At 35.6% G+C, this 21,724-nt stretch overlaps 1 protein-coding gene across 1 annotated transcript in view; it reads left to right on the top strand.

Annotated features, from left to right (window-relative positions):
* The window catches only part of LOC145960308 (retinal guanylyl cyclase 2), a 57,088-nt gene extending 36,797 nt beyond the window's left edge, over nucleotides 1-20,291 (top strand). The window contains exons 9-24 of the mRNA XM_083079666.1: nucleotides 1,058-1,362; nucleotides 3,076-3,178; nucleotides 3,694-3,796; nucleotides 5,469-5,657; nucleotides 7,034-7,114; nucleotides 7,195-7,371; nucleotides 7,740-7,899; nucleotides 8,446-8,595; nucleotides 9,022-9,193; nucleotides 9,814-9,954; nucleotides 10,244-10,436; nucleotides 10,984-11,155; nucleotides 12,729-12,999; nucleotides 14,421-14,432; nucleotides 15,688-16,280; nucleotides 17,040-20,291. Of these exons, the coding sequence (XP_082935792.1) occupies nucleotides 1,058-1,362; nucleotides 3,076-3,178; nucleotides 3,694-3,796; nucleotides 5,469-5,657; nucleotides 7,034-7,114; nucleotides 7,195-7,371; nucleotides 7,740-7,899; nucleotides 8,446-8,595; nucleotides 9,022-9,193; nucleotides 9,814-9,954; nucleotides 10,244-10,436; nucleotides 10,984-11,155; nucleotides 12,729-12,999; nucleotides 14,421-14,432; nucleotides 15,688-16,280; nucleotides 17,040-17,293 (3,076 nt within the window). The 3' untranslated portion in view covers nucleotides 17,294-20,291. The remainder of the gene's footprint in view (nucleotides 1-1,057; nucleotides 1,363-3,075; nucleotides 3,179-3,693; nucleotides 3,797-5,468; nucleotides 5,658-7,033; nucleotides 7,115-7,194; nucleotides 7,372-7,739; nucleotides 7,900-8,445; nucleotides 8,596-9,021; nucleotides 9,194-9,813; nucleotides 9,955-10,243; nucleotides 10,437-10,983; nucleotides 11,156-12,728; nucleotides 13,000-14,420; nucleotides 14,433-15,687; nucleotides 16,281-17,039) is intronic.
* The last annotated feature ends 1,433 nt before the right edge of the window (nucleotides 20,292-21,724 follow it).

Below are 21,724 nucleotides of genomic sequence, written 5' to 3'. Positions count from 1 at the left end.
GTCCGCGATCTAATAAATATAATAAAATCGCGAAGAAGATGCTTGATTATCCATCGGAATTTCTTTCATATATATCCTGAAAATATTCATGAAAATGCATCATGAATATGTATTGATCATCGTCACCAATATGCCATCAAACTAACCCATTAGTTAATCTCAATTATTATTGACAATCGCAATCAAGAAATGTTATAATTGCAAACAGGTTGCAGCAAAATAATTCGACTAGCGGTGGTCGACTTGGTGAATTAATTAACGCTCGAAATTACATAATTAATCACCCGCTTTAGAATATTTTTGGAGCTTATTTTTTTTTCGCGCACTCGATGAGGAAGGATATAAATACTACAAGATTTATAATAGCGGGAACTCCACTGCGTAGAAAATCCCTTTAAGAGAGGCTTCTAAAGATCCTCGGAATATTCGCAAAAAATATCAGCCGATAAACATCGACTTTCATCTTTAAGAATAAAAACCCATAATAAGATTAGATAGCTTTGAAGTATATATAACCTCGGTATTTATAGTCCCGGTGAGGCACGTCGATTGTCTCAAACATCCGTGCGTTGGGCGGAAAAATAACGTCCATGTATTAAAAAGCATTCTAAATTTTTACTCAAAGATAAGTACTTGTGACTGATATAAAGTTTGTCAAAAATGTTTATTTTTTCGATCCTAAAATTTTCAAGACTGCCGATTAATTTATTCGCAAAATACGAAACAATTTTATATCCAAAATCTCATCAATCCTTCAATGAATGAAGCATACGTTATCGAGGAATCGGTCAAGCAAGTCGACCTTAATCGAGGGGGAGGAGAGGGGCTTTTCCCTCGTTCAATCGAGATAACGTCGCGTAATTTCAAAGTTCCATCTTGGACGATCCCGAATTATAATACAAATCGCGCTTGTCGAGTCATCGGGTCGTATTAATCGCGGGTGTCGATCCGTGTAATTCGGCCCGTGATTAACTCACGGGGATCGTCCTCGGCGACGCCGCGTCGTCGCCTGGACGGGTCTCGCACAGGCAAAGGCAAAGACGGTTTGTTGACGCAGGTACGACGTGAGGAAGGTCTTCAATGGCACGCAGAGATACGCGACGCCGTCGTTGCTCGATCGATTGAACGAATCGCTGATCGTGTTGACGCGCGACAACAGCAGCCTCGACGCCCACAACAACAAAATGTACACGTACGCCCTGCTGGACTGGCGCACCGACGTCGGCTGGCAGCCGATCCTCGCGGTTGTCAACGGCTATCAGCGACAGCTGGTCCAGCAGCTGACGCCCAGCGCGGTGGCGTTCCTCAACAACCTCGAGTCGCCCGACTTGTCGTCCTGCGACGACGACGCCGATTGTCCGGGTGAGTCCCCAGGAGATTTATCGACGACAACATCTTGTTCTTGTAGTCCTACAATAATCTTATCGCGTAAATAACGGGTATCAGGAAACTTTTTGAATACTTTTCTCGAGATTAAGATTTGATATTTAGATATCTGCGCGCTGGTAATTAATATAAATTAGAAATTTAATAATTGAAAAGAAAGGGAATCATTTTTAATTTAAAAAAATAGTATTTAATATAAATCAATTCTAGGCAATATTCTGGTAATTCAGTTACACCTTGAAAATGTTGAATTAATTGCCTAGTATTTTAATGTTTCGTTGAAACAGAAAGATATTTTAATTTTGTTATATGCGGAAAGTGAAGATTATGGAATAAACTCTGAAAAGTGAATTAGCTTGATAATTATGAAAGTAATTTCTGTCTTCTTGTTATACTTTTCTTGAGATTAAGATTTGATATTTAGGTATCTGCGCGCTGGTAATTAATAGAAATTAGAAATTTAATAATTGAAAAGAAAGGGAATCATTTTTAATTAAAAAAAATAATATTTGATATAAATTAATTCTAGGCAATATTCTAGTAATTCAGTTACACCTTAAAAATTTTGAATTGATTGTATTTTAATGTTTCGTTGAAACAGAAAGATGCTTTAATTTTGTTATATGCGGAAAGTGAAGATTATGGAACAAACTCTGAAAAGTGAATTAGCTTGATAATTATGAAAGTAATTTCTGTCTTCTTGTTATACTTTTCTTGAGATTAAGATTTGATATTTAGGTATCTGCGCGCTAGTAATTAATAGAAATTAGAAATTTAATAATTGAAAAGAAAGGGAATCATTTTTAATTAAAAAAAAATAATATTTGATATAAATTAATTCTAGGCAATATTCTGGTAATTCAGTTACATCTTGAAAATTTTGAATTAATTGCCTAGTATTTTAATGTTTCGTTAAAACAGAAAGATGCTTTAATTTTGTTATATGCGGAAAGTGAAGATTATGGAACAAACTCTGAAAAGTGAATTAGCTTGATAATTATGAAAGTAATTTCTGTCTTCTTGTTACAACGGATTGCACAAGGAAAATCTTAATATTAACGAAGAAAACAGGAAAGAGTAGCAAATATAACTAACGAAAATACTTTTTCGAAAAATCTTTAAATTAAAAAAAATATCGTTGTATGAATGAATAAATATACACATTTTTTTTTCATGTCAAATGCAGTTTTTTGCATTTTTTTTATCACACTTTTTGCGTCGGAATCACTCTTGACCGCGACATTTCATTCAATTTTATCCATTCGCATTGTTAACAATAAAAATAACACACAATAGTTATCATTCTTGTACATAATTTTAGCTTCTCTTCACAATATCGTTAAATTATAAAAACGAAATTTCGCTGATATATTCCAAGTTTCTATAAATAATAACGTGATAATTAAGGTGATGTGTATCTCGTGAAAATGACTTTAAAAAACTGATTTATTATTTAACGGATTCCGTCTATAAAACACACGATACGATCGCCATCGATACGATCATAAGAGATACTGTCAAAAATAGGACGGAGTAATTGCGGAAGGGGGAAAAGATACGAAGGAGAAAGGCTCTCTCCCTTCGTACCTTTCATCGCCGATCGGGATCGATAAACGGCTCCCTCGAATCCGAAAATATCGCCCGATAAAATGCCGTCAAGATTAATGCAGTGCATTAATTATTTAACAGATGGCTTGGCCGACATGTCTTTCCGTACCACACATATCGTAGCTATTATTCTGGGGTCGCTGCTGTTCACCTTTGTCGCCATCGCCGTCGGGATTATAGTCCGGTAAACACACTTTATCATGTTATGCATTATATTATTTATATATATATATTTTTTTTCTATTTCTCTAATACATAAACACAACTTTCTTTTAACAGATATATATTTAAAGTTATAATTTAATAAATATATTTGAAATTACAATTTAAAATAAATCCAAATATTACATGAGTACAATTTAAAATAAATCTAATAATCTAAAATTAATTAATAGTTATGTTTTTTCTTAAATTATAATTTAAAATTATTTAACACTGTGACATTTAACAGAAATGATATAAATAAAAAAAGAGATGAATTATTAAGTCATTTTCCAGCTTCTTTTTAATAAAATATAACGTTGATATTTTTAAATACTCGAAATTTTTTATAATTTTGTAAATGAAATAAATAAATAAGCTAAATAAGTTGAATAAAATACTAAATGAAATTTGGTGCACAATTGAATTAATTCTAATATATAACTGTAGAATTTTTATATAAAAATTTAATAATTTGGAACGAATATCTTTGCTTAGGAAGCGATTGCTTAAGAAAAGGATGTCCAAAGGCCCGTACAAAATCATCCTAACGACATCGGACTTTGTTTTTCCTCAAGTGCCTCCAGTAGATTCGAGAACGGTGAGTGGAATTTTTTCTTGACAGCTTTCAATCTCAACTTTGCTAAAGAGATTATATATATAAAGTACCCTCGCACAAAAATTATATTAGTAGATTTATACTTGGCTTTCTTTCATTCGACATCTTTAATCGTTCTTCCGTGAAATATCTCGAGAGAGAATTAAGATCTCCCGCTAAAAACTCGCGGCAGCAAGTTTACGTTGTAAAAAATTCCGCGGTATTTCTTTTTTATTGCAAACGTCAAAACCTTAATAACCGAGATGAAAGCAATTTTTCACGGTTGTCATCAAGTCGGGATCGTGAAATCGTGTTAGCATCGCCGACTAACTTTTCCTCTTGCGAGAAAAATTCCTCTTAATATGACGCAATTTCATTCGAGAGGGGTTGCTGTAATCCTGATGTGGACCGTATATTTCACGCGAGACCGATCGCTATATACGTGTCAAACTCCTAAATTATCGGTTTACGTAGCAAGAAATATCCGATAAAAAGCTAAATGTCACCGTGACACCAGTTCATTGGGCTTAATTGTACCACTGAACGAGCTTTAATTATTACTATATGCCAGTTAAACGTCAACAATTTTTACACGTTGCAATTTTTATATTTAAAGAGCGATACTCGAGCTCTCGTGTTTGAAGGATGCCGAATTTTCAGAAAATAATTGTTCAGCTTTTCGAAAAAATTTCGGTAGCACACTTTACATTAGCTTACATGGATCATTTTTATCTTGACTTATGTAAAAGATATACATTTATTTGTCATCGTGTCACTGCCAATACTAAAATTTCAGTTTCAAAATTATTGCCTAGTTTCGCTAGGAATTTCAAAATAAGTATAGCATAGTAATTTTACGAATTTCTAGTCACTCCTGTGAATAAAGATAAACTTATTGATTATTTACTTCAACGTCATGTGGTGAAATCAAGTACCTTGAATACTTTATTAAGATTTATTAATATTTATCATTAAAAATAAAAAATATAAATATTTAAATATATGCGTGGGCGAGGAGAGAGGCTCCGCCCCTTTCCCTCTCTCCTACTTAAAGAACTAACCTAATTCAAATTTACTTCTAATTTTAAATTGAATTTAGGATTAGATTAATTTTTTTAGGAGTAAGGATGCAGGAAGAGACGCTTTGCTCTTGCGACTACTTTATCGTAAAAAGGATTATGAGCTTCAAAACATATTTTTGAAACTAAATTCCCTTTCCTATAAAAAAAAATATTATTTTCACAATATTTTAAAATCGCATATTTCAGGAATCAAAAGGAGCATCTCAAAATTCAAAAGAATATATTATCTAGGAATTACCTTGCTTATAATATATGTCAAAATTTTGATTAATAAAAATAATTATTTTTATTAATAATAATAATTATTTTTATTAATAATAATAATTATTTTTATTAATAAAAATAATTCGTCCTGTACAAATTAATGTAAAATTTCCTTGCTTATATTATACGATTAAAATGTAAGATTTATAAAAAACGGATAAAAAAATATACTCTCTTCATCTCATCATGAATATATCGCGTTGATAGTCTTCTCGATAGCAATCATCAGGTTGCATCGATAATTGACTCGATCCTTTTCGATTCTGTAAAAGCAAGCCTGTAATAAAAAGTCTCGATCTTAATCGCACGTGGCTCGCGCGTGCTCTCAGGTAGACGAGGGCATCGAGGCGATGCTGTGCTGCTGGCTGCAGCAGTTGCAAGAGTTCGGCGGACCGGAGGTCGAGAAGCCGGACCTGCTCCAGCTCGGCAGCGTCAACTCCCTGAAGCCGTACTTGCAGGCCGCCGGCGGAAACGTGCCGAGGCACACCTTCTTCAAGGATCCACGTGCTAGGTACAACGTGAGTATACCCAGTGTGGCTAACAACTGTATTCTGGATATACTTACGCGCTTTCGCGTCATCTTGTTGCGACTTTCCTTTTCGAAAACGCCTCTTGATTCGTTACCTTCCCTCCAGACTTCAATCTACGTTGATCGACTTTAATGAATTAATCTACTTTGATGACAAAAGAAATTGATAATTTTTAGGATTTTTAGAGAACAATCTTTACGTTTAATATTTTATTTTGGAATTTTTTTAGAATTTTTTGGAATTTTTAGAGAACAATCTTTACGTTTAATATTTTATTTTGGAATTTTTTTAGAATTTTTTGGAATTGTTAGAGAACAATCTTTACATTTAATATTTTATTTTGGAATTTTTTTATTATTATATATTATATTTATATAGAGTGTTCCAAAACTATTGAATAGCCTTTCAATGGCAGATTTAGAGATGATTTCTTTAGGGAATATTTCGAGGAAATTATCATTTTTGCATCATTTTTCTAATTTTTTCCCATTATATATCTTTATATACAACTAATTAATTAAAATTCTATTAAAATAAAAATAACTAAAAAATGTAGTTTCTTTAATCTTTCAACTTCAAAAAGTTTAATTCGCGAAAAAAATTTTTTTTTCAACTATTTTATAATTTAAAAGTATTCAATAATTATATTATACCTCATCATCATCCCTTTTACTCCAAAAAAAATCGTCTCACTTTTAAGAAGATATTTGATGATTTTGGGATATTTTGTGTAGGCATATTTAATCTCACATCTAATGAAAACTAAAATAAAAAAATATACCATAAATAAATATATTAAATATATATAATGTACAATAATTAAAATAATATGCGAGCTAAAACACATGAATGATCGGCATGTTTATAAAAAGAAAAATGAAACAAAAATGCTTTGGGAAAGCTTATACGGGAAAAATCCTTGCTTTCAAGGCATTATCGACGTCGCACATCATACGCCTTGCAAACAATTTCATCCTTGATCACTTCCGAGAATCTTCCGCTTGACATGACGCGCGGTATTATGCGAGGATATATATTCCGTGGCACACATCGATATTCATTTTCGCGCCTCGTAGACACCCGCGTCTCTTATATAGACGCTGATTAATGCCGCAAGTTCCGCAATATGACGGCGGCCGATAAGAACCTTTCGCCCGTAATGAAGATTGATAAGATTCAAACGCATTAGCCCTAAGTGAATTAATTTCTCTCGCTTCTCCTTCAATCATATATATCGCGACGCGACATCAAACTTTTCCGAATCGTTACGCAAGTCTCGATAGCTCGCAAGCTCCAATACCACCGGACATACAACACCGATATCAATGCCCGAGTTAATGATCCGTCCTGTGATTTCTGACTAGGGTGACTTGGTTCAATTGAAGGAGCTACCCTTTCAAGGTACGTTCGAACTGAAGAACAAGGCCATGGACGTGCTGGTCACGGTAAAGGCGCACATCCTTTTATTCATTCCTCTGAGTTAGATCTGTGATCGAGTTTCTCTCCACTTTCCACTTTTGGGCAGATCCACGGGCTGCGACACGAGAATCTCAATCCCCTGATTGGATGCCTTAACGAACCTACGAGGCCCTGTCTAGTGTCGGAGTACTGCACGAGGGGCTCCCTGGAGGACGTACTCGTTCAAGATGAGATTAAACTCGACTGGTCCTTCAGATTATCCCTGCTCACCGATCTCGTGCGGGTCAGTAAAATCGCATTCTGGGTTTGACGCCGGTTGTCGCCGGAAAAATTTCAAAAGGGATTAAAAAGATTTAGAGCAATTTCAGAAATGTTTAATATATAAATGTACAGACATGTATAAAATTAATTTTGACCATAAATTCAACTTATACATGTAAATTGATACGATCAAAATTATACAAAGGTTAGGATAAAATATTGGACTTGGTGTCAAAGTTATTACACCAGACGCTCGGGAATCTGGAATTTTTTCAAATCTTTCGACAAATTTATTAAATGGTTAACCGATACCTCCTGGAATCGGGATTTTCTGGGAGATATTTCGCAGTCGTGTCGTAATTTAACGATAGCTCGATTACTTATGTTCAGGGTATGAGATACATTCACGGGACCCCGATACGCGTTCACGGCTACCTCACGTCGCGGAATTGCGTGATCGACGCGAGGTGGGTCTTAAAAGTCACCGATTACGGTCTGCCTGCATTTTACGAGGCGCAAAACATCGTGCCACCGGTGAAAACAGCTCGAGGTAAGTTTCCCTTGTTTGTTCTATTTCGCCTCATTATATTTTCTTCGACGTAAGTATTCGATCTTTTCTCCAACATGAAACATTTTAATTAAAACTTGAATAAATAACAACGATATTGCAGGATCGTTCTTCTTAGTTTTTTTGAAAAATATTGCATAAGGAAAATAATAATCCTTACATAACTCCTCAGACGTAAAGTTTAATACTTATCAAACTTTAGTATTCGCACTCGGCCCAGAAAAATTTATTTATTTATTTACGTAAACCAGAGGAAATAGCGAAATAAGATTATTAAGGAGAGAACCACCTTGATGGTGAAAATTATCCAATAACATAATTTTATAACACAATTATCCCGAAAATTATATAAAACCTCACCGAAAGTCAGACTGCGTGCCTCGCAGTAATTAAACAGGGTTAAAGTGAATTCCGTGAATCTGGCGTACTCGTTACTCTAGAAAATTGGATTAGGATAATTGATTTAAGCGCTGGAGCCCTCGAGCAGCTATGAATTTCGTTAATAACTGACGACTTATTGTTGGATAGACCTATTGTGGACCGCCCCGGAACTGCTTAGGCATCCGAATCTGCGGAAAAGAGGAACCCAGGCCGGGGATGTTTACAGTTTCGGAATTATCATGCAGGAAGTCGTTGTTCGCGGTGAACCATTTTGTATGCTCGCCCTGTCTCCGGAAGGTAATGCGCGATTTCTATCCCTCCTTTCCTGTAATTTTAATCGCGGATGCCCCGAAATTAATTAAGCGTCTCGGGAAAAGGTGAATTTATCCTTGTTAACATCTTAATCGTTTTTAATATAAATCGACCTGTTGATCCTGGAAGGAAATTCACCAACAATAATTTAGATGAACAGGAATCACGTAATAAAATAGAAACAAAATAATCAGCTGATTCCTTGCGTCTTCTCGAGCAGCACAAAGAATATCACTAGAGCAAAAATACAAAAAGAAAGATTTTATAGTTGCTCAGATTTGTCGACATTTATTATCCAAAGATGCAGACTTGAAACTCCGATGCCTTACAATCTGCGTCTGCATTCGATATTAAAATCCTGTCGCTAATGTTAAATCCGAGGATCAAAAACATCAGGCGTGTCTCTCGCAGATATAATTGAGAAAGTAATGAAGCCACCACCCCTGATCAGACCGTCGGTCAGCAAGGGCGCTGCGCCACCGGAAGCTATAAACATCATGCGCCAATGCTGGGCGGAAACTGCTGAAATGAGGCCAGACTTTGATGACGTGCACGATCTCTTCAAAAAGCTGAATCACGGGAGGTAAAATCTCGCTCGACACTCTTTAATCTTCGAGACACATTGTGTCCTTAGAGCAGAAATAGTGGCTGGGGGGAAGTCAAAAGCTGCTAAAGTGTATTTTTCACAAATCTAATAATGTTTCAATAGCATCAGCATTTATAATAATTTCTCCTGAATTATATCACATGCACTAAAAAATTTAATAGTTGTATAAATTTTATATGTTGATGAATTAAATAATTAAGAGAGATATATCTTTTAGAATAGATTCCGCCTTTTTCTCTCTTTTAAATAGAATGAATTTAATTATCTTTTTACTTAAAAAAGTAATTAAAAATTAAACATTAAAATTAAAATTAAAATTTTTAATTTTAAATAAATTACCTTTTTAAGTAAATTTATTTAAAATTAAAGTTAAAAAAATTAAATTTATATAATTTAATTTAATTATATTAATAAAAAGCAATATTTGTGTCGCTTGTTATCTTATCTTTTTAATTTTTTATTCGGCTTTTGGTCTTATCAATATTAGTGTTTATCCAATTCGACCTCTCTAACTTGATGCTATCCAACTTGACACAATATCTCCTGACGACAATCGAAAATGCTCCACCGTCACACATATCGCGTTTTATTTCCAGAAAGGTAAACTTTGTGGATACGATGTTCCAAATGCTTGAGAAGTACTCGAACAATTTGGAGGAGCTCATTCGCGAGCGTACGGAACAGCTTGATATGGAGAAGAAGAAAACTGAGCAATTGTTGAATAGAATGTTACCTAGGTAAACAATGTACCTCAGATCGCGCTATTTCGCGAAAAGATAATGCGATCAAGGTTGACAAAATTAATATCGATATTATATTTTATATATGTTATATTTTATATATATCATATATATATTATATATATAATATATCACATATTATTAATATTATTGTCGATTTCAATTTATCGTCTCATGTTATTTAAAAATTAAAAAAAAGGAAAAGAAAAATGTCGATACACGAAGAAAGTTATTGCGATTCGTTCGTCTGAAATAAATCGGCGAACTTGGTGCTCGATATTTTCAGCACGGTCGCCGAAAAGCTGAAGCTCGGAATGCCCGTCGATCCCGAAGAATTTCGCGAGGTCACGATTTATTTCTCGGACATTGTCGGTTTCACGACGATATCCGCGCGCTCGACGCCCTTTCAGGTGGTCGATCTTCTCAACGATCTCTACACCTGCTTCGACGACACGATTAACGCGTACACCGTCTACAAGGTAGATGAAATTTTTATTAAATTTTTTATTTAATGGTTTCAAAAAGTTCATTAAATTCAAGTTTATTAAATTTTTTTATTCGCAAATATGTGTATGTGTTATAAATTCATAGCTACGTCATCGTTAGATACGAAAAAAATTAATAAAAAAATAAAGAAATGATAATATTTAAATGATAATATTTTATATTAATTAATTCAACGTTCAAAAAAATAATATTGCTTTGAATAAGGGTAGCAAACATCAGTCATATTTACAGAAATCGAATATTTTCAAGTATTACGAGAGAAAAGTGCAATTCTATAAATTCAATCTTTTCCGAGATGCAAATATTGATTATTGCTTCGACGTATCATTGTGCAACATATTTCTTGAAATGTAAATAATTCCTTGAATTACCGGAAATATTTCTCGACTGTAGTTAGTTGTAAATGCGAGTTGTTATGCAATGTTAACGTAAGGCATATACGTAACGCGTCAAGGACTGTTTCTTGTCGGAGCATATTCCGGATTCCGATATTACAGAATGCCTATTCGAATGACATAGGTGGAAACTATCGGAGACGCCTATATGGTCGTAGGCGGATGTCCTGTGAGAATACCGGATCACGCAAGCCAAGTGGCAACCATGGCGCTTGACCTGTTACATCAGAGTGGAAAATTCAAGTTGAAACATCTTCCGGACACGCCGCTCAGGCTACGCATCGGTCTTCATACGGGTTAGCTCTCTTCCCTCGAATTCTTTAAATAATTTCCATACAATCGAAGCTACAGTACCGGTCAAAAGTATCGCATCTCATCCTCCAAAAAACGCAGACGCGAGTAAATGATTAATGTAAATAATTTTTTATTTTCTGTTCCCTCCAGCTGTTTTGCTCGTGTTTGTATAAAATATGAAAAGTATGAATTATCTATTTTTTTTTTAATGAATATTTATAATTTATAATTTTTGAATTAATATACAAGTATTTTAATACTTGTTTTGATATTATTTAACATACGTTATATTATGCTTTTGAATACAATTTTCGCGTTATAAATAGTTTCTATACGTCAATACATAATATACGTTACATAATATGTTATCTTTCTCTCCTCAACAATTGTGATTAAATTGAGATCAAATATCGATAATAACTTTAAAAAGATTATTGTCAAGAATATTAAAAGTATGTTTGATATTGAAAGCAAAGGGAGATTTTTCGAAAAATCAGAAATTTAATATTTCTGTTATTATTTGTCATAATTTTTTAATTTTTTAATTCTTACGATATTAAAATAGAAAAATAACAATAATAAAACACAATTTGATAATATTCGTATATTTTGTTCCTTAAAATGACAATTAGCTTGTTTCCATAAATGATGCAATACTTTTGATCAATAATATAAGTCTCTCGCGAAAGGTGCAATAATTTAGAGAAAATTATTTTTGAATATATTTATTCTATTTTTTATTTCTTATTTTATGTTGAATATTCTTCTTGAATATTCTTTTCTCAAAGAGCTATATCTTTTATTTTTTATTTTATGTTGAATATTCTTCTTGAATATTCTTTTTTCAAAGAGCTATATCTTTTATGAGTATATCTTTTATGAGAACAACCATTTCATTTTCACTACACTTTATTTTCTAAAAGAAGTCAAAATTGTGTTAAATTAATTATTCTTTTTCCTGCATCGCGATCAAATCTTAGCGATATACACTGTATCTAGTAACTTGTTTATTTCTCTTATTCTGCTCAATATCTACCACGACGTGCTTGCGATACTGCAACCCAGATTTTTAACATTGTTACGATTCTCACTATCTTGTTTATCTTGGAAACGTCTTATCGAAGAAATTCCAGGATATTCCAGAGAAAGAGTTTGCACCATAAATATTTGTGTGTGTGTGTGTGTGTGTGTGTACATATATACACATACATAAATAATAACTTTGAGGAAGAGCCGCAGTCTCATCAATTAATCCCTTAATTAATATAAATATCGTGTTTACGTATCCAGATAGAAAATTTTGCAGCGAAAGCAAGCGATGAAATAATCGATTAAAGCCTCTCGCTGTTAATTTTCCATTAAATTTGTATATGTGTGTGTTAAAGAAAGAAAGAGAGAGAGAGAGAGAGAGAGAGAGAGAGAGAGAGATGGTAAATTTGAATACAAACTACGCCGAATTAAGACTCGTGCTTCCGCTTTATCGGCAATTTCGCACGAGATGACAAGCTTCTCTAAAGCGCATTAAGAGAAGGAATTTACCGCCTTCACCCCCTTCACCCCCATCTCCCTCCGCAGGCCCGTGCTGCGCCGGGGTGGTAGGTCTAACGATGCCGCGTTACTGCCTGTTCGGCGACACGGTGAACACCGCCTCGAGGATGGAGTCGACCGGGGCGCCGTGGCGTATCCATCTCAGCCAGGCGACGATGGATCGATTGACACAGGTCGGCGGATACCACATCGAATACCGCGGGCCGACCGACGTCAAGGGCAAAGGCAAGATGCCGACCTACTGGCTGCTCGGCAAGCAGGGCTTCGACAAGGAGCTACCGAAACCGCCGCCCCTCGGGTAAGCTGCGAGAGCGCATTTTCCAAATTCCCTTCCCCCTCCCCCCTCGTCCCCCTCATCCCCCTCGCGCAACGTGTTAAATCACGGCCGGGGATGGCTCTCGGACTCGCGCCCGGCCTTATTAGGTTCGATTTATCGCTGCGAGGGTGGCCCTTCCTTCATATTCGACGCACGCGGGGGTGTGCGAGCCCTCCTTTTTTCTCTTTGCGGCTCCCGAGCGGGTACCATTTAGCTCTTACAGAATCGTTGCCGTGCGTCACGAAAGAGAGAGAGAGAGAGAGAGAGGGAGGAGGGGGTTGGGATTTAATCAAGAAAGTTGGTATAACCGTATCCGTTTGATTAAGTGTCAGAAACGGGCCGGGAAACGAGCTCGGGGAGTTTTTAATTATGTAACGATGAGAGGTTGCGCGGGGGGCCCCGTGGCCTCTTGTTTGCGTCAAGTTTACCTCGACAATGCCTCTCGACTTTTATCTCGCAAGTCCCCCCCCCCCCCCCCGCCCCCGCCCCGCCCCGACCTAACCCTATATACCTGTATAATTGTTCGACGTACTCGGGGAAAGTGATATAACGGCAAAGTTATTCCTCTCGCACGAGCTATTTTCTTATAATACCCGCGGGCAAAAAGTGACCTACTTGACTGGCGTGCGTTGATATAGGCGAGAAAAAGAGTCTGATAATCTTAAAGTTTGCTTCTTTATATTATGCAGGGTGTTTCCGATCTGACGCGCGACCCTTCAGTCGCAGATGGCGGAGTGTCGAATCTAAGAAAGATAGTTGCACGGGGAGCAAAAGCTATAACTTTGTTCCGATTAATTTCGAATAGACCTTACGAGAGAAAATTAGAGTCCCTTCGAAAAATATTCCTGCAACAATTCCCTGCGAAAAATTAATCAAAGGTAGATAAATGATTAGCAAGTACCATGTCGTACTTGATCAATCTGAATAAAGACAGAATTTATGTCTGAATTGTTAATGAAATTTAGAAAGAAAGCTTATCCTTGTTAAGACTAATGACACTTGATATAAAGTTCAACTGTGAAAAATTCATTTCTCACAGAAATATAATATCGAGAATCGTATTTATCCACCGCATTGATTAATATTCGACAATGCAACCTAAACCTGCTAAAAAATATTACTATTGTAAAATTTGCTGATATTTTACAAAACATTTTTTTGAATCTTGAATTATTGATATACATGTTTATAGAAAAATTTGCAAAATACATGGAATTAGTCAAACATGTTGATTAAATATGTATCGTGATGCTTTGGTAAAATAACATTTTGATACGAAAGTTTTGCAAGAGGAAAAGTCGTCGAGTTGAAGTATTTTCAATCTTCGCGTATTTTATTCGCACTCTATTTGCTTTCCAGATATTTAATCCTTTTATCTGTTGCCATTCTGCCGGCGCGCTCAGGGAGAACCACGGGTGAGTAGACTCGCATGTAAATGACTCGACGTTCGAATCAATCATATTATCGCTTTACATTTGATAAATGTCCCGTCAGATCCATTTCGGCAAAAACTTGAATACATCACGTCGCATCAATATTCAATAATATCATCTAACGTCAATCTCCCGTTTAATAAAATTCGCGTGAAACTTTTTTTTTTCATCCTTAAACACGTTGGTGGTTTGAAAAGTCGTATGAAAAAAAAGTTTATTACAAATTGTTTCATCAGTCAGCCGCGTAAACTGAACGTAACGTAAGCTAAAGTGAGAATGCAAATACGGCGTATGAATAAACAGGGGCCATCAGCATCGAAATGAGCGTTTACGTCGAAACGTCCATTACTCCAAAAGTTGCTCCTTTCACGTTTTAACTCGAATTTATTTATTAATATCCTCCCTCTCGAATAAAATGATTTCCCTCCCTCCTAATGTAACGTAATCATATCGTTCCTCGGTTACGACTGTAATCGCTTTTACAACTTTTCCATTTCTGCGAGCGTCATTTCACGAACGTCACACGACGCTCATGAATAAACACGCATTCGAAACATCTGGGTCCGCCGACATCGAAATGCCATTCGCATCGAAATGTCATACTTATCTCAAAAATTCTCACATCCGCGTTCGAACCGACGCGACGCGACGCGACGGGCGGAAAATAGCGATATAAATAAGTAAGATAAAAGTTTGATGTGTATCAATTTTTATGTACTTTGGGGAATGGCATAAAGCTTGAGATGTCTTCCTTAAAGAGAAACTGTACGATAAAAATTGAATTTTAAATTTATCTGTCACGATTATTTTACTTTCTTCTCGCTTCTCGAAAGCCCAAAAGAACGACATCGCTCCAGCCAACGGTACAGTGCGCGTCAACGATTCTGTCCTAGGCGGGGCAAGGGGAGCGTAGAACTGGCCAATCAGTTACTGCCGCGCGGCAGTAGCTGATTGGTCAGTTGTACGCTCCCCTTGCCCCGCCTAGAACAGGATCGTTGACGCGCATTGTACATGCCCCTATTTGACATAAAACTTGAGATGTCTTCCTTAAAGGGAAACCGTACGATAAAAATTGAATTTTAAATTTATCTGTCACGATTATTTTACTTTCTTCTCGCTTCTCGAAAGGTGGCTGATTGGCCAGTTCTACGCGAGTCTTGCCCCGCCTAGAACAGGATCGTTGACGCGCATTGTACATACCCCTATTTGCTCACGTACTTCTTCAAATTTCCCAAAGATTGGACGAAAGTCTGATACTGGGAAGTCATTCTCAGAGCGCAGACCTGACGAGCCCACAGCTGCCGGTGATACCGTCGCAGGACGAGACGCCCGAGGAATCGATCAACCCCGTCGAGGCCGTCCAGCCCGATCATCAGGACTCTATCAGCAGCAACGGGATGACCAACGGGGGTGACAGCCGGGCCGCGTCCTTCGAGGAGACCTGCGACGTCAGGAGGGTCGCAGTATCCGTGCACGACGAGCGCACGCTGCTGTCGAGCTACTCGTTGAGGTCCACCAACGACTTCATCGAGGTGTTGCAGGGCAAGCAGGACACGCAGAGGTCGACGGCGGAGGCCGTTCACGGCGGGATCGTGAGCAAGAGCACGTCCGGCGACACCCAGGTCTCCCTCGGCGTGTCCTCCACCGTTTCCGGCGTCGACTCCGCGATGACGACCCTCGGCGCGTCCACCAGCTCGCTCACTTCGATCGCCGCCTCGGCGACGTATCGGCAACCGCCGCTCAGGCACCGTCGCTTCGGTTGCATCGACGAGAACGATCTTAGCATGCCGTATAATCATTACAGGTGTCTATCACCCAACGAACATCACGGTACGTGTCTAGAAACTTGAATGGCATGTTGGTGTCCAATTTATAGGGACTTGGAATTTATCGCTTCACAATTGAATTTCCGGATCAATTGATTCGTGAATAGGTGTCTCTTTGGGATTTACATAAATTTATTATTATTTATTAGATCTAGAATTAGGTTAGGTTAGGTTAGGCTAGAATTAGGAATTAAATTTAAAATTCAGGGGATTATTTATCTAAAATATAAATTAGAATTTGGAAATTATTTTATTACATGAAAAAATTTTACATTAAATTGTTTTATACTTGAGGGAGGAAAGAATTAAAATAAAAATTAAATTATAAAAAAATTGCTACGATAGATATACATAAGTGTATTAAATTTTAAATTTAATAATGTACAAAATTTTTCAATCATACAAGTAATAATAATATTGACCAATATATATGAAATTACATCATTATAAGATTGAAAAAGGGTTGCGTTTCTAACATTATCAAAGCAAAAACTTTTATATTTAATTTGAAATTCCACGTATGATTGTACGAATAAAATATTTCAAACTCGACCTCAATTTCCATAACGGAATTATTTCTATATATTTTTCAAGAGCTCAAATATATATTTGAATTTTGATTATATTTTTATTGAAAAATGCCGAGATAGAGAGGGGGTGAATCTTTCCCTTTATCAATATTCCAAAAACGTGGGATTCCTCGATGGATTTTATATACATCTGTTAAACTCATTATTGTTTTTTTTTTTTTTTTCAATTTCAGGGAAAGGCGTCGGCTGCCGAATGCTCCGGAGGCAATTCAGCCTGGATCGTCCGGACGAGCCGGTGTCAATAATCCCGGAACAATCGCAGCCACAGAGATCGACTCCTCGTCTTTATAAGCAAAATAGCGCGGGCGCGGCCAACGACTTGGAGAGAATCGAGGAAGTACCATCGACAACTCCCAAACCCCACCTTCAGAATTACCGTCACGCGGCTTCCGTTTCCCTCTCCGTCGAATCTCTGTCGTTGCGTTGAACCAAGTCAAATATTAACTTCTCCAATAGGGAAAAACTCTCTGATATATATATTATTACGAGCACAAAATCGAACACGGTGCACGCGTGTCGCGCTTGCAACGACGAATGATTCCGTGTTTAATCGAAAAGTGTCGCGATTACGCATCGCAAATAATGGAACGCGTCTGTCAGTCTTCATTAAGCGATCGCGTCAACGTGAACGAATTAATTTTAATCTCAGCTTTCAATTCAATTTATTCTTCAGGATCGCGATTATAATTTTAGTTACATTTTTTTATCATAATTCTATTAAAAAAAAAAGAACACCAAGATTGAAAGTCAATCAATCGTTAATCCTCAGATTTGACGCGATCATAATTGAAAAAGACACACATGGACTCGAAAATCCGATTGCAATAAACATAAGAATCGGTGACACGTGAATGATTGCTATCGTGACTCGTTGCTCCGTCTGTGTGTATTCTTATCTGAGTGTACATTGTATCGATGTTTGATAAATTCGCGGGCGGGGGTGGGTAACCCGCGATTAGAGGTTCCATGATCATAGTTGTAAATGTATGAATAATCGTGAATAATTTGGGGCAAAAAAAAAAGTTTACATAGGACTACACTTAAACGGGCAATTCGCTCTTCGAACTCCCTCCAATGTGTCTGTACCTGTCAATATTTAAACGTTTCACCGGCAAAGTACTTTCGATGAATGACTGTCATTTCCTTGTTGAAACCATCAGTATCCGAGAGAAGGAGAGATAACTGACGAATAATTTTGGACATGTATCGAATATATTTAAATGGCACGAAATATTAAAAAAAATCTAGATAAAGGAGATACATTGAATTTCTAGACCGTAGACTTTATGCCGTGAGATTCACCTCAATTTCTTTAGAAACGTATTAAAGTGTCGAAAATGTTTAAGGGGGTGATGTATTTCTCATTTTTCAGATTTTTTCACGATATATATACGTATATGTGTGTATTGCGTAAGGTCGTTTTTTACCTCGCTAAGAATTAAAAGTTGTCGTAATTATCTATGATCGTAAACTCTCTCGTTAGATGTACATACGTGTCTATGAAACGAAAATCCAAAGTCGACATTAATGAATGGAATTTTAATATAATAAAATCGTCCCCTCACAGAATTATAGACTCTTAGACTGTCCGTAGAGGCAAGATGATATAAAACGAATACTCGACAAATTAATTCGTCACTTGTTACATAGTTTCCTGATGAAGATATGTCTAGATAAAAATATTATTGTCTGTCCGATGTAAAAAAAAAGAGAACCAACGCATTGGATATATATTGTTCACACACATGTATATTGTCTATGTAATATTTATCTCGGTTATAAGATGCACGATCCAATCGATGGGTCGTGTCTTTAAAGATGATTTATCCGGAGAAAGATCTACATAGAGAATAATTAGCTACCGTTTCGCGATTAGAGCAACAGACAAGTACTTCATCAGCAGGTACGTAAATATAAATATGAAATATTATATCGTTGTTATTTTTGGCCTAATGATTTCGAGATGGCCGAAAAGATACTCGATCTTCTATTGCATGCGGGTCTTGTGATAGCGAGTGGATCGACGTAAAGCTGCTTCTTCTTAAAACACGTGGGCGTGAAAAGTGGACAAACACCTTAGCCACACAAGTAGGTAAAGACTTTACGTAAACAAGCGGATAAAGCGCGATTACATTTTTTCACAGCACATGTATTCTTTAATTTACTTTAGAAAGTTTGCATTTTTTTAAAATAAAATACCATATTTTTTTTTTAATATTATTTTTAATATTACCCATAAAATCATGACTATTTCTTCAGTTAAATATTCCGGGAAAATTTGATTCTATTTTTTATCGTAAAGTTTAATTAAATTGAATGGAATTTTTGCGAGTGTAATATTTTTAACATGTGACAGCAATTAGCTATATAATCAACTCTCTCGTATCAAAATTCTGTTGAAATAAAATCAGTTTAAAATTTGCTAAAAAGAATACGAGATTCAGGATTTATTTTTATAATTTAAAAATTTAATCCTTGAACATTAAAACAAATTATATAATAATATTCTCACGATAATAACGTTGATCTTGGAATATTTTATAAAAATAGGAAGAGAGAAAGAAAAGGGTTACTGAGTTTAGGCATCCGATTTAGTTGAAGTATCGAGCTTAAATCGAAAGAATTGCGATGCGAGACGGAGCTATCCGACTGGTTCTTTTAATTCGTCGCTTTAGCAAGCCTCTGGTCGACGAGCGAAAATCAATCTTATGCCACGTCTTGGATGACATAAGAAACGACAGACCGGTTTGGGGAGGGTTCTCTTGTACATTTCGCGTCGAGCGAGAAATCGCGGATGTGACTCGGCTTTATGACAGTAAAATCACGCCGAGTATCACGGATGACAGAGTATGACGTAAACATCCGGAGATTTCGAATGATCGTGATGGATGATGGTTTGATCGGTTTTGCAAACAATGGGACGTGTCGTGGCTAAGGGGCGTATTTTATCGTTGAAATAGAAGCTTCAACAAAGTTTCTGTGGCTGTTTAATGTCTCGATTTGAGAGCGAGATTATTTTATTACAAGCAAGCAATTTTTAAAGTTATTTTTATAAAGTAAAAATAATACAGAAATCATGAGAGAGTTAAATTAATCAACATTTGTGCTTGAGAAAAATTCTACTTATCTGAATAAATCTATTTTTTAATACAAATTTGATTGTTGAAACTTTTTTTTTATAATAAAAACAAGATTTATTATTGTTTACATATTATATCGATTTACGCCTATAAAATTAATTTTTCATCATTTATGTAAATATCAGGACAAGTTTGCCCCATTTTTCACAAAAGATATATCTTAATAAAATGTTAATAGAAATTTAATAGAAATCTTAATAAAAATTTCGATAGAAATTTGCTCTTATTAAATTAAAATATATCAATAAACATTAAATCTTCTCTTCATCTCCCTATAATACTTGACAATATAATACTTGACTATAATTATAACGTTGTACAATCACACGTTCTACTGAAATATATTCTACATTTTTTAAAAATTTTCTGCACAATATTATAATTCACTAGATGCTTCAAATTTAACGTCGTTGAAGGAAAAATCAATGTGATTAGATTGAAGAAAGATAGAGAATTAAAGAAACTAATAATCCGATAATGATGAATACGATCCTTAGCCGCACTACGACTGACAAGGATAATAGGAGAGGCACCCCCTTATCGCGGACGACAATCTCCATTGTGCTAATCTCTCATCTCTTTGTGCTATCATTTCCAACAATCGCGCCAGAACGCGGATTATCTTGCTAACTAGTTTCTAGTTGGAACGGAAGGAGCTGTAAGTCACTTTATTCTCGAGTATTTAAGAGCGAAATGATTGATCTGATTCAAAGAGAATTCGAAAGTCAGAATTCGTAAAACGGGTGTAATTAAAGAATATTTTGAATTATATATTTCGAGTGATGATTCGTGTCGCCCATATCAACTTTCCGTCTCTATTTCCTCAGTCAGTGTCTCCAATACAGAGAGTATCGAATATTGTTTGTTAGTAATTATATTAAAACATTAATAATTAATGCTTTCACAACCACGTCCATGTCAGCTTTACCTGTATTCAAATTTTACTTTAATTTTTTTTAATTTAATTATTCAATATTACACACAACTTTCTGGAGGACCTCGCAAATTTAAAAATTCTGATTTTGATAACATTTTACATTTTACATGTAAGAGAGAGAAAGAAAGAGGGAGGGAGATTAATAGATAAATTTAAAAATTGTCAGTTACAGTCTAAAAATGATTTTGAGGGGTGAAACCAGCTTTTTCGAAAATTATTCGAGATATCAAAAATCATCTTATACAAAAGTTTGTAAATAATAAAATAAAAAAAAAGAAGTTTTAAAGAAATTTTTTCAAAATTTTTGAAAAAATGATTTTATTAATGCGGTTACATAGAGGTATTCTTACCATGAAATTTTTATATAAAACGTATTTATATATAACATTTTTTGATATCTCGAATAATTCTCGAAATGTATCGAGAAGAAACCGCTCGAAATAAAAGGGGTGGTTTCATCCCTTAGAATCATTTTTAAGAACCACACCTAAAAATTTTCAAATTCATCTATTTATCCTGCCCCCTCCTCTACTTTTATTAAAATAAAAATTTTCCAGTTTGCGAGATTCTTCTGTTAGTAATCTCTTGTTAATAATCATCTTAAATTTCCACAATTAATGCTTCGAGATTATCACGACCACGAGATTCAACTGTAGGATTACATCAACACCGTTTGACACTTTCAATAATTCTGCACTCACGACGATCGAATACGTATACGATGTGCCACCTCGTTAGTGATAATAATACTTTTGGCTGTATCCAACGTACAATAAGCGTA

This window comes from Camponotus vicinus, unplaced genomic scaffold, assembly GCF_025532165.1.
Source record: "Camponotus vicinus isolate PSW18456_S1 unplaced genomic scaffold, iyCamVici1.0 SCAF_10, whole genome shotgun sequence".
In the NCBI taxonomy this organism is placed as follows: domain Eukaryota; kingdom Metazoa; phylum Arthropoda; class Insecta; order Hymenoptera; family Formicidae; genus Camponotus; species Camponotus vicinus.
The sequence above is the reverse complement of the archived record's forward strand: the minus strand, read 5'-3'. Positions and strand labels throughout refer to the sequence as shown.